The following is a 12335-nucleotide window of genomic DNA, read 5'->3' as shown; positions in this document are numbered from 1 at the left end:
TCACCGTCATCATCATCACCACTATCACTGCACAAAACTGCTCTACGCTGTCTTTCATTAGCTACAGTTAATTCCCTTAATTTTTTTTTTCTCACTCCCCCATTCATTCTGTGTGACTGTATGTTACCTTCTGTCCAGGGCTGATGTGTGCGTTGACTTGTTTGAGGACAGGTTTCAGGGTGGTGTCGTAACGCACACTCAGGTTCTGGATCTGAATCTCTCCTTGCCGTGGCCAGCCATCAGGCACCTGAGATGCAGCTAGAGGGAGGGAATGAGAGGGAGAGACAGATGAGACAGACAGGGAGAGGGAGAGACAGGTGAGACGGACAGGGAGAAGGAGAGACAGGTGAGATTGACAGAGAGAGGGAGAGAGGGGTGAGACGGACAGAGAGAGGGAGAGATGGACAGAGAGAGGGAGAGATGGACAGAGAGAGACGGAGAGACAGGTGAGACTGACAGAGAGAGGGAGAGACAGGTGAGATGGACAGAGAGAGGGAGAGACAGGTGAGACGGACAGAGAGAGGGAGAGACAGGTGAGACGGACAGGGAGAGGGAGAGACGGACAGGGAGAGGGAGAGACAGGTGAGACAGACAGGGACACGGAGAGGGAGAGACGGACAGAGAGAGACGGAGAGACAGGTGAGACTGACAGAGAGAGGGAGAGACAGGTGAGACGGACAGAGAGAGGGAGAGACAGGTGAGACGGACAGGGAGAGGGAGAGACAGGTGAGACGGACAGAGAGAGGGAGAGACAGGTGAGATGGACAGAGAGAGGGAGAGACAGGTGAGACGGACAGGGAGAGACGGGTGAGATGGACAGAGCGAGGGAGAGACAGGTGAGATGGACAGAGAGAGGGAGAGACAGGTGAGATGGACAGAGAGAGGGAGAGACGGGTGAGATGGACAGAGCGAGGGAGAGACAGGTGAGATGGACAGAGAGAGGGAGAGACAGGTGAGATGGACAGAGAGAGGGAGAGACAGGTGAGATGGACAGAGAGAGGGAGAGACGGGTGAGATGGACAGAGAGAGGGAGAGACAGGTGAGATGGACAGAGAGAGGGAGAGACAGGTGAGACGGACAGGGAGAGGGAGAGACGGGTGAGACGGACAGAGAGAGGGAGAGACGGGTGAGATGGACAGAGAAAGGGAGAGACGGGTGAGATGGACAGAGAGAGGGAGAGACGGGTGAGATGGACAGAGAGAGGGAGAGACAGGTGAGATGGACAGAGAGGGAGAGACAGGTGAGATGGACAGAGAGAGGGAGAGACAGGTGAGACGGACAGAGAGAGGGAGAGACAGGTGAGATGGACAGAGAGAGGGAGAGACAGGTGAGATGGATAGAGAGAGGGAGAGACAGGTGAGATGGACAGAGGGAGGGAGAGACGGGTGAGACGGACAGGGAGAGGGAGAGACGGGTGAGATGGACAGAGAGCGGGCGAGACGGGGAAAAATTGGAATAGAGAGAACTGCACTGTGGCGACTGTGGGTTCGATCCCCGGGACCACCCATACGTAGAATGTATGCACGCATGACTGTAAGTTGCTTTGGATAAAAGCGTCTGCTAAATGGCATATATTATTATTATATTATTAAGTAATACTGGGATGTTCCACATTCCACTGTCCTTCACACGTTTCAAGCCAGGTTGGGAATAAGCCTTAAAGAATCCGTGGTAGGGGGAAACAGTGCCGCTGGCCAACATTATTGTTTTTGTTGCTGAGCTGAGGAGCGTTGTTCAGTTGTGTGCGTTGTGCATGTTAAAAACATTGCAGTACATATTGTGTTCTTCTATCAAGCATGCGATGATGTCAGAGGGGGAAAAACGGTGTTTGTTGTTTGCAGTAACTTCTTTGTTGGCGTTATATCACAAACGGATGTGGCTTTTTCACCACTAAGGATTCCAGCTTCATTACTAGACTTAGGCCTGGAGCTAAGAGGTAGTACTGTACTAAGGTTAGACTTAGGCCTGGAGCTAAGAGGTAGTACTGTACTAAGGTTAGACTGTACTAACCCATCAGTCCCTCGTAGTTCTCAGGCTCAGTCTTCAGCAGGCCGTTGATCCTCTTGACTGAACCCAGCTGAACCTCCATGTCTGCCAGGTTCCTCACCATCCAGTTCAGGTAGTTGGATACCTGGGACAGAGACACAGACAGGTAGTGTAACAGGAAGGGGAGGTTTGATTGGTTTAGAGCCTCAACCTGACGACTCGTCCTGAATTCAGCTGCTCTATTGATTGTTCAGTAAATTCAGTCTGAAACTGACATCCTAGAAATCCTTTGTGCGGATTTCAAATTCATCAGCGATTGGATCTTCTCTAACAAATCTAACCAATAAGAGTGGCAAAGTTGATGACGTCATCATGTAGGCCGGCCTTGGCCCACAACCCCATCGGTTTCTGGGACCAATCAGAACGGTCAGAATGTGTTCCATTCTGTAAGACGTCGGGGAGATCAGATCCAGACTCACAACGGGCCATTTGGCCGCAGCAACTCAGCCTCAGTCTTTAGACCTTAGACACACACACACACACACCACAGAGTGGTCCTCACCATGAGTGCGTAGGTGAGTCCGAGTCCCACCAGGCCAGTGGACAGGTGGTTGTACAGAGAGTTGCTGATGGAGGCCACGGCTGCTATCAGAACAACACAGGCTCCTACATACTCCTATAGGGGAACAGTATACATAGTCACCACACACAAACCTGTACACGTTTGGAGAGAAAACAAACAGTTAAAACTACATAGTCCAATAGAAATACAAAGAAATGCTCAGTATAAATCCTGTCATATTCAAAGCTCCCATAGAGGGAGCAGTCACCCAATAGAATGAGAGCAGACGTAATAACTTAATCAACACGAACCATACCTTAGATACACCACACAGACAAGAGTTTAGTAGAGCAGACCATGCCTTAGATACACCACACAGACAAGAGTTTAGTAGAGCAGACCATGCCTTAGATACACCACACAGACAAGAGTTTAGTAGAGCAGACCATGCCTTAGATACACCACACAGACAAGAGTTTAGTAGAGCAGACCATGCCTTAGATACACCACACAGACAAGAGTTTAGTAGAGCAGACCATGCCTTAGATACACCACACAGACAAGAGTTTAGTAGAGCAGGCCATGCCTTAGATACACCACACAGACAAGAGTTTAGTAGAGCAGACCATGCCTTAGATACACCACACAGACAAGAGTTTAGTAGAGCAGGCCATGCCTTAGATACACCACACAGACAAGAGTTTAGTAGAGCAGACCATGCCTTAGATACACCACACAGACAAGAGTTTAGTAGAGCAGGCCATGCCTTAGATACACCACACAGACAAGAGTTTAGTAGAGCAGACCATGCCTTAGATACACCACACAGACAAGAGTTTAGTAGAGCAGAATGCATTATAGAGTAGACCTCATTACCATGCGGACCTCTAGCCAGCGATTGGCTGCTGTGAGGAAGAGAGATGCGATGTTGTTGGCATCAGTATACTCCAATAACCTCTGTCTGAACCTGGACTCGTACCTGGAGGAGAGACAATCACAGAGTGATATGTGTAAGTGGAGAAACACATTACCGCCTCGCTGGTCCAGATCAAAATGGATGTTGTTTAGAAAATCTTTACCTGAATGCCCGGATGGTGGTGAGGCCCTCCACTGTCTCTGAGAAGTGGGACAGGAGAGGGAGCTGGGTACTATCCTCCAACTGCTGGAGGTCCCTGACCAGAGAGAGGGGGGGGGATAGGTCGAGAGAGAGGGGGAATAGGTAGAGAGAGAGGGGGGAATAGGTAGAGAGGGGGGGGATAGGTAGAGAGAGAGGGGGAATAGGTAGAGAGAGGGGGGGATAGGTAGAGAGAGAGAGAGAGGTGGGGGAGAATAGGTAGAGAGAGAGGTGAGGGAGAATAGGTAGAGAGAGAGGTGGGGGAATAGGTAGAGAGGGGGGATAGGTAGAGAGAGAGAGAGGTGGGGGAATAGGTAGAGAGGGGGGATAGGTAGAGAGAGGGGGATAGGTAGAGAGAGGGGGGGATAGGTAGAGAGAGGGGGGATAGGTAGAGAGAGGGGGGGATAGGTAGAGAGAGGGGGATAGGTAGAGAGAGGGGGGGATAGGTAGAGAGAGGGGGAATAGGTAGAGAGAGGGGGGAATAGGTAGAGAGGGGGATAGGTAGAGAGAGAGAGGTGGGGGGAGAATAGGTAGAGAGAGAGGTGGGGGGAATAGGTAGAGAGAGAGAGAGAGGGAGGGGGAATAGGTAGAGAGAGAGAGCGGTGGGGGGAGAAAATAGGTAGAGAGAGAGAAAGAGAGGGGGAGAGAGACAGGGAGAAAGGGAGAGAGGGGGGAAATAGGTAGAGAGAGAGAAAGAGAGGGGGAGAGAGACAGGGAGAAAGGGAGAGAGAGAGTAGGGAGAGAGACAGAGAGAAAGGGAGAGAGACGGGGAGAAAGGGAGAGAGAGAGTAGGGAGAGAGAGAGAGACGGGGAGAAAGGGAGAGAGAGAGAGTAGGGAGAGAGATGGGAAGAAAGGGAGAGAGACGGGGAGAAAGGGAGAGAGAGAGTAGGGAGAAAGGGAGAGAGAGTGTAGGGAGAGAGACGGGGAGAAAGGGAGAGAGAGAGAGTAGGGAGAGAGACAGGGAGAGAGAGTAGGGAGAGAGACAGGGAGAAAGGGAGAGAGAGAGAGTAGGGAGAGAGAGAGAGACAAGATATAGAAATGGACAGACAGAGGAAAAGGGGAGACATACTGTAACTAGCCCAGATGAGAACACTGCCCTTTGAATAAACTGATAAACTGAAGCAAAACAAGTAACAGAGAAAAAAATATCCCAAACCAGGCACTCACCTGGAGGCAACCCGGAAGTACTTCTGTATGAAGTAGCAGGCGATGGCCAGGGGCACCAGGGCAATGAGGAACACAGGGGTCACATAGGAGATAACCCCCAGCGCCGACACACACAGCAGGGTGGAGCGACTCAGACACTCCAGGGTGGCAGGGATGTGCTGGGGACACAGCCACCAGTGAAACATTACATTACTACCATCTACCAGGAAAAGCAACCAAAGGGTTCACAGGCTGTAGCTACTTTGAAAACCACGAAGAAAAATAAGCAAAGTCTATTTGAGATTCATAGCATTTGAAAGTTCCAAGTCAGTGTGGTTGAGGCTCCTTCTAGTGTTATCACACAGAGAGGGTGGTGTAGACATACCTGGTCTATGGTGTTGGTGTCAGAGGAGAACCTGTTGAGGATGTTACCCAGGGGAGTGGTCTCAAACAGCCTGGAGGAGACACAGATCAACTACACCATAGTTTTACATTTTACTTTATTGTCCCTGAAAGTTCTCATGTTTTTACATGTTTTTACTGTTCGACAAGTACAACCTCAAGTGGAAGGATGAAGCTGCTGGAATATCATCAATGTTTCTGTTACAGATTCTCCTCTGAGGGTTTTGAGGAATTGAATTTGAAAACAAGAAGACAATGAAAGTGATTATCCTTCTTGGCTGCCACCTTATCTAAAATGGTTCTGTACAGAGTCCCGACCACAAGGTCATTAGTTGTCTGGGATCTGTTACTGCGTTGGCGTCGCCGTGGTTTCAGTGTGTGGAAGGCAGATGGACCTCTGGGTAATGGGGCGGTTCACAATGTATACAGTGTCTTACTTCGCTCCCCAGGATGATCGATCGTTACACACACACACAAACACATCTCACTCACTCACTCAAATGATGTGCACACACACACACGCACACACACACCTTTACCTCATAGGTGCCAGTATGATCTTGCTGAGCATGTTGTGGTGTAGTTCTTTGGCCACTTTCAGGCCTGTCCACTCTACAGCCACAGAGGTGACCAGACACAGAACGATGCCCAGACAGCACAGCACACTGAACACTGACAGGTACAACGAGTGGCTGAAACCACACTCCTACAGAGGGGAACACAGGGGAAATAGGCTTGATTAGAGAGCAGTGTGTGTGTGTGTGTGTGTGTGTGTGTGTGTGTGTGTGTGTGTGTGTGTGTGTGTGTGTGTGTGTGTGTGTGTGTGTGTGTGTGTGTGTGTGTGTGTGTGTGTGTGTGTGTGTGTGTGTGTGTGTGTGTGTGTGTCAGGATTTGGCCAGGGTTGTTCCGGTTTTTGGTCACTAGATGCCCCCATTGTGCCTTTTGACCTTTTGTTTTCCCTTGATCCCCATTATTATTTGCACCTGTGCCTCGTTTCCCCTGATTGTATTTAAACCCTTTGTTTTCCTCTGTTCTTTGCTCTGTGTTTGTATGTTAGCACCCAGCCCTAGTACTCTGTGAACTCTTGTTGTTCCCGGTGGACTCTCTTGTGGAATTCTGTTTTTTGTTCTTGTTTGTTTGTTTTTGAGTATCTTTTGAGGCTTTTTGTACCTTTTTGTCTTGGAGGATTACCTTTGTTCTTGTGGAATTCCTTTTGAGGTTGTGGAGTTACATGTTTTCCTGAAGAACTTCACTTTTTACTTCATTAAATACACCGTCTCAAGTACTGCTGTGTCTGCCTCATCTTCTGGGTTCTGCCGACTATTTGTGGCTCAGTTGGTTAAGTGACTGTTTCTCACTCCGGAGACCCGGGTCCTGACAGTGTGTGTGTGTGTCACACTCTGGGTTCATTAAAGAACTTATCACAAACCAAAATAACATCACACCCCTTCTCTCTCACACACCGATACTTAGTTCCCTCTGAGAGTAACCCTGAGCGCTACTGTAACGTCAACTCTAACCATGAATAATTAGCTGACTATGTTGTTACATGCATGAGTCACCAAGCCTGTACTGACTTTGAACATTATGTTGGTCTCACTCACTCACTCACTCACTCACTCACTCACTCACTCAGGAGGATAAAGTGACTCACAAGCCAAATAATTACCTCTATGTTTCTTTATTCAGCTGAACTTTTCCTTTAAAGGGCTTGACAGAATGAATGGGATTCTAATTCAGGGTCAAAGACAACTCAAGGGGCCTCTGTGAGGAGAGGAGTTGGAGGGTTTTAATGTCCTTCCCAATGTAGGACACACACATACACACACACATTAATAAGAGGCAGCCTTTAGTAACACCAGGAAAACCCACACACCTGCCGTGGCTCCAATGTGTTAACGACACAGCTTACCTTCTCCTGCAAATATAACGTGTCTGTGGGTGCATGTGTGCGCGTGTGTGTGAGCGTGCTTGTGTGTGTGTGTGCGCGTGCTTGTGTGTGCATACTCAAGTGCTCAAGTGCTCAAGTGCTAATAATGATATTACATCACTATAAATACATTACAACAGCATTTGGAAAAATACTTTCTAAGTGACCAAATATTATCCATTTTTATAATGAAATGTCTGGGTTCTACAGTTTGACCCCACTGCTGCCTCTGGCTCCACCAGATGTGTTTTAGTCGGGACAGTCCTACTGACAAGCGACCACTTAGATATGGTAATGTTCACGTTTTTATCAAATCAAAGCTCTGAGGTAGTGTAACCAACTAGGCTACCCACAAGACTGTCAAGCCCAATGAGCTAAAGCCTTGGCAATAGCACAGGGAGCTGAGGCAAGTCATCAGGTCCCAGGCTTTAATGCACACACTCACAGCAACATTTTCTAGGTGCTCGATCGAACAAAAAGTACACAGAAAATACAATTAACTAATTACCCCCAAAGATTTATTGGGCTCCCGAGTGGCGCAGCGGTCTAAGTCACTGCATCTCAGTGCTAGAGGCATCACCAGGCTGTATCACAACCGGCCGTGATTGGGAGTCCCATAGGGCAGGGCACAATTGGCCCAGAGTTGTCAGGGTTTGGCCGGGGTAGGCCATCATTGTAAATAAGAATTTGTTCTTAACTAAAAAAAAAAAAATTAAAAAAAAAAATGCCATTTAGCAGACGCTTTTATCCAAAGCGACTTACAGTCATGTGTGCATACATTCTACGTATGGGTGGTCCCGGGGATCGAACCCACTACCCTGGCGTTACAAGCGCCATGCTCTACCAACTGAGCTACAGAAGGACCACAACTGACTTGCCTGCTTAAATAAAGGTTCAATAAAAAAGTACAAGTATTTCTTATTAATCTGAATATGTCTCCAACACGGAGAGAGGTGAGGTGCTGGACAGAGGAGGCTCAATACCGCAGGACTCTTTGAAGAAGAGGAATTGGAATATGTTCAAAGATTCATCCACCCAGGACTCATCCTTCAACATTGAAGAATATGCATCATGAGTCACAGGCTTCATTAGGAAATGTATTGACAATAACAATCCGGACATACCCCAGCAGATATCCGAACCATGCTGAGAGTCTGTACTGCATAAGTCAATGTCAGCAGAATGAAACCTGGTGACTCAGTGGCGTGCGACATGGAAGATTCTTGTTGCTCTGGACGACCAGACAATACCCAGCCATCCAGGAAGATTCTTGTTGCTCTGGATGACCAGACAATACCCAGCCATCCAGGAAGACTCGTGTTGCTCTGGACGACCAGACAATACCGAGCCATCCAGGAAGACTCTTGTTGCTCTGGACGACCAGACTATACCGAGCCATCCAGGAAGACTCTTGTTGCTCTGGACGACCAGACAATACCGAGCCATCCAGGAAGACTCTTGTTGCTCTGGACGACCAGACAATACCGAGCCATCCAGGAAGACTCTTGTTGCTCTGGACGACCAGACAATACCGAGCCATCCAAGAAGACTCTTGTTGCTCTGGACGACCAGACTATACCGAGCCATCCAGGAAGACTCTTGTTGCTCTGGACGACCAGACAATACCCAGCCATCCAGGAAGACTCGTGTTGCTCTGGACGACCAGACAATACCGAGCCATCCAGGAAGACTCTCGTTGCTCTGGACGACCAGACTATACCGAGCCATCCAGGAAGACTCTCGTTGCTCTGGACGACCAGAAAATACCGAGCCATCCAGGAAGACTCTCGTTGCTCTGGACGACCAGACAATACCGAGCCATCCAGGAAGACTCGTTGCTCTGGACGACCAGACAATACCGAGCCATCCAGGAAGACTCGTTGCTCTGGACGACCAGACAATACCGAGCCATCCAGGAAGACTCGTTGCTCTGGACGACCAGACAATACCGAGCCATCCAGGAAGACTCTCGTTGCTCTGGACGACCAGACAATACCGAGCCATCCAGGAAGACTCTCGTTGCTCTGGACGACCAGACAATACCGAGCCATCCAGGAAGACTCTCGTTGCTCTGGACGACCAGACAACACCGAGCCATCCAGGAAGACTCTCGTTGCTCTGGACGACCAGACTATACCAAGCCATCCAGGAAGACTCGAGGCTCTGGACGACCAGGCTCTCGAGGCTCTCGCCAACTGGCAGGCATCTTCTCAGACATCTTTAACCTGTTCCTGTCCCAGGCTGTAGTCCCCATCTGCTTCAAGGAGACCACCATCTTCCCACTGCCCAAGAAAAACAAGACCCAAATGACTATCCCCCGTCGCACTCACTCCGGTCATCATGAAGTGCTTCAAGAGGCTGGTCATGGCCGGCCCACGTCATGCCAGCATGCCAGGCACACTGGAGCCATTCCAATTTGCCTACTTCACCAACAGATCCATGGAAGATGCCATTTCCATCGCTATTCACATGTCCGTAACACATCTGGACAAGAGGAACACCTATGTGAGAATGCTGTTCATTGACTACAGTTCAGCATTCAACACTATTGTTCCCTCCAAGCTCGACACCAAGCTCAGAGGCCCCAGGTCTGGACACCACACTCTGCAACTGGATCCTGGATGTCCTGACCACAGGCTGTGAGGAATGGCAACAACACTTCCTCCACATTGACTCTTAACATAGGGGTCTCGCAGGGGCATGTCCTCAGCCATCTGCTGTAATCCCTGTTCACCCACTACTGCATGGCTTTGCACGACACCAACTCTATCATCAAGTTTGCTGACGACTCCACCTCTCCAGGCCTGACAACCAGCATCGACGAGTCAGTCTATAGAGAGGAGGTAACTGAACAGGAATTGTGGTGCCAGGACAACAAGCTTTCCCTCAACGTCAGCAAAACAAAGGCGTTGTTTGTAGACTTCAGGAAGCAGAGGCGGGAACACGCCTCGATCCACATCAACGGGACTGCAGTAGAAAGTCAGCAGTATTACGTTCCTCAGTGTCCACATCACAGTGAAAATGACATGGACCAACAACACCACCACTCTTGTCAAGAGGGCACAGCAACACCTCGACTTCCTAAGTCGGCTGAAGAAATTTGGCCTGCCACCCCGGGTCCTCTTCAAAAACAACCACTGCACCACCGAGAGCTTCCTGACTGGTTGCATCACGGCCTGGTACGGGAATTGCTCCGTCCACAACCGCAAGGCCCTCCAGCGAGTGGTGAAGGCTGCCCAGTACATCACTGGGACCGTGCTCCCACCCTTCCAGGACATCTACACTGGGGCATATGCCCCCACCCCAGCCACGAGCTGTTCCCCTTACCGTCGGGCAGACCGTATCATAGCTTGAGGTCTGATACTAACAGGCTCAAATACAGCTCCCATCTACAAGCCATCAGACTGCTGAACACTTGAACTGACCACCTGCTCTGATTCTCTGCACCTTAGCACACGTGAACTCACTCGCGCACACACACACACACACACATGCACGCACACACACACGCACACACACACACACCACATCTGCTGGTACCAGACTCTTAATATGATTGCTAAATACTGTACAATTTAAACACTTGCCCCCCTAATACCCCCTTCCCTGATAAATGTGTAAATATTGGACTATAAATTGTGTCTTCCTGTATTATACTTATGCTAAAATGTTTATTCTATTCTACTGAACCATTTACTTTATGTTCCTAGTCTTGTCTTTTATTATTTCTTATTGTTGTTGGATTGTCCAGAAGTAACCTGCAACTAAGCATTTCATTGGTAGGTGTATACCGTACATTTGACTTATACAACCTTAAACTTCCAACAGTGTTTGAAAATCACGTTTTTAAAATGTTTTATCTTTTGATGATGCCATCAGGTAGAACTTTTTAACTTGATGTTTTTGGGTACAAAACATAGAAATGTGCCTTTTCACAAATGCAGACCATGGTATTGTGCAGGAGATAATGAAAATTAGGTTAAAAAGTGGTGGAATTGCCCTTCAATCTAAAGTAGTGGCCAAAAGTTTTGAGAATGACACAAATATTAATTTTCACAAAGTCTGTTGCCTCAGTTTGTATGATGGCAGTTTTCTTATACTCCAGAATGTTATGAAGAGTGATCAGATGAATTGCAATGAATTGCATCCAGGAACAGTTTGGTGATGAACACTGCCTTTTCCAGCATGATGGAGCACCTTGCCATAAGGCAAAAGTGATAACTAAGTGGCCCGGGGAACAAAACATCAATATTTTGGGTCCATGGGCAGGAAACTCCCCAGAACTTGTGGTCAGTCCTCCCAGACCTTAATCCCATTGAGAAAAACCCACAAATTCTGACAAACTCCAAGCATTGATTATGCAAGAATGGGCTGCCATCAGTCAGGATGTGGCCCAGAAGTTAATTGACAGCATGCCAGGGCAGATTGCAGAGGTCTTGAAAAAGAAGGGTCAACACTGCAAAAATTGATTCTTTGCATCAACTTCATGTAATTGTCAATAAAAGCATTTGACACTTATGAAATGCTTGTAATTATACTTCAGTATTCCATAGTACCATCTGACGAAAATATCTAAAGACACTGAGGCAGCAGACTTTGTGAAAATTTATATTTGTGTCATTCTCAAAACTTTTGTCCACGACTGTACATACTGTATGCGGATGAGACTGAATGTAGCTCAAGAGCAACACACACATATGGAGGCTCTGTCTGGGAACTTTGAGGTCAGAAGTACTGCACTCAACTTATGGTCCTATTTCAGCTGTATATATGAAATTAATGCTGTACTTAGCAGGAATTATCATGTAAACTACCTTTTCAAATCAAATCAAATTTTATTTGTCACAAGCGCCGAATACAACAGGTGTACGTACACCTTATAGTGTAGACCTCTATAAGTGAATACAACAGGTGTACGTACACCTTATAGTGTAGACCTCTATAAGTGAATACAACAGGTGTACGTACACCTTATAGTGTAGACCTCTATAAGTGAATACAACAGGTGTACGTACACCTTATAGTGTAGACCTCTATAAGGGAATACAACAGGTGTACGTACACCTTATAGTGTAGACCTCTATAAGGGAATACAACAGGTGTATTGTAAATAGTGGTCTGTAGAATAAAACGTAACCACTGTTTCTTTCAAAGCACATTGCCGTTTGGTTTAGTGGGACCAAATTGACCCCTG

General features: G+C 47.9%; 1 protein-coding gene across 4 annotated transcripts in view; it reads right to left on the bottom strand.

The window, feature by feature from the left end:
• The window catches only part of LOC124037570 (ATP-binding cassette sub-family C member 8-like), a 149257-nt gene that overhangs the window by 17136 nt on the left and 119786 nt on the right, over window positions 1-12335 (bottom strand). For all 4 annotated transcript variants that reach the window (XM_046352396.1, XM_046352395.1, XM_046352398.1 and 1 more), the window contains 8 exons: window positions 5751-5917; window positions 5195-5264; window positions 4831-4988; window positions 3628-3720; window positions 3425-3527; window positions 2549-2662; window positions 2011-2131; window positions 128-258 (listed from right to left, as the gene is read on the bottom strand). In XM_046352396.1, coding sequence (XP_046208352.1) covers window positions 128-258; window positions 2011-2131; window positions 2549-2662; window positions 3425-3527; window positions 3628-3720; window positions 4831-4988; window positions 5195-5264; window positions 5751-5917 — 957 coding nt within the window. The remainder of the gene's footprint in view (window positions 1-127; window positions 259-2010; window positions 2132-2548; window positions 2663-3424; window positions 3528-3627; window positions 3721-4830; window positions 4989-5194; window positions 5265-5750; window positions 5918-12335) is intronic.

The sequence above is a fragment of the Oncorhynchus gorbuscha genome, linkage group LG06 (assembly GCF_021184085.1).
Source record: "Oncorhynchus gorbuscha isolate QuinsamMale2020 ecotype Even-year linkage group LG06, OgorEven_v1.0, whole genome shotgun sequence".
In the NCBI taxonomy this organism is placed as follows: domain Eukaryota; kingdom Metazoa; phylum Chordata; class Actinopteri; order Salmoniformes; family Salmonidae; genus Oncorhynchus; species Oncorhynchus gorbuscha.
The sequence above is the reverse complement of the archived record's forward strand: the minus strand, read 5'-3'. Positions and strand labels throughout refer to the sequence as shown.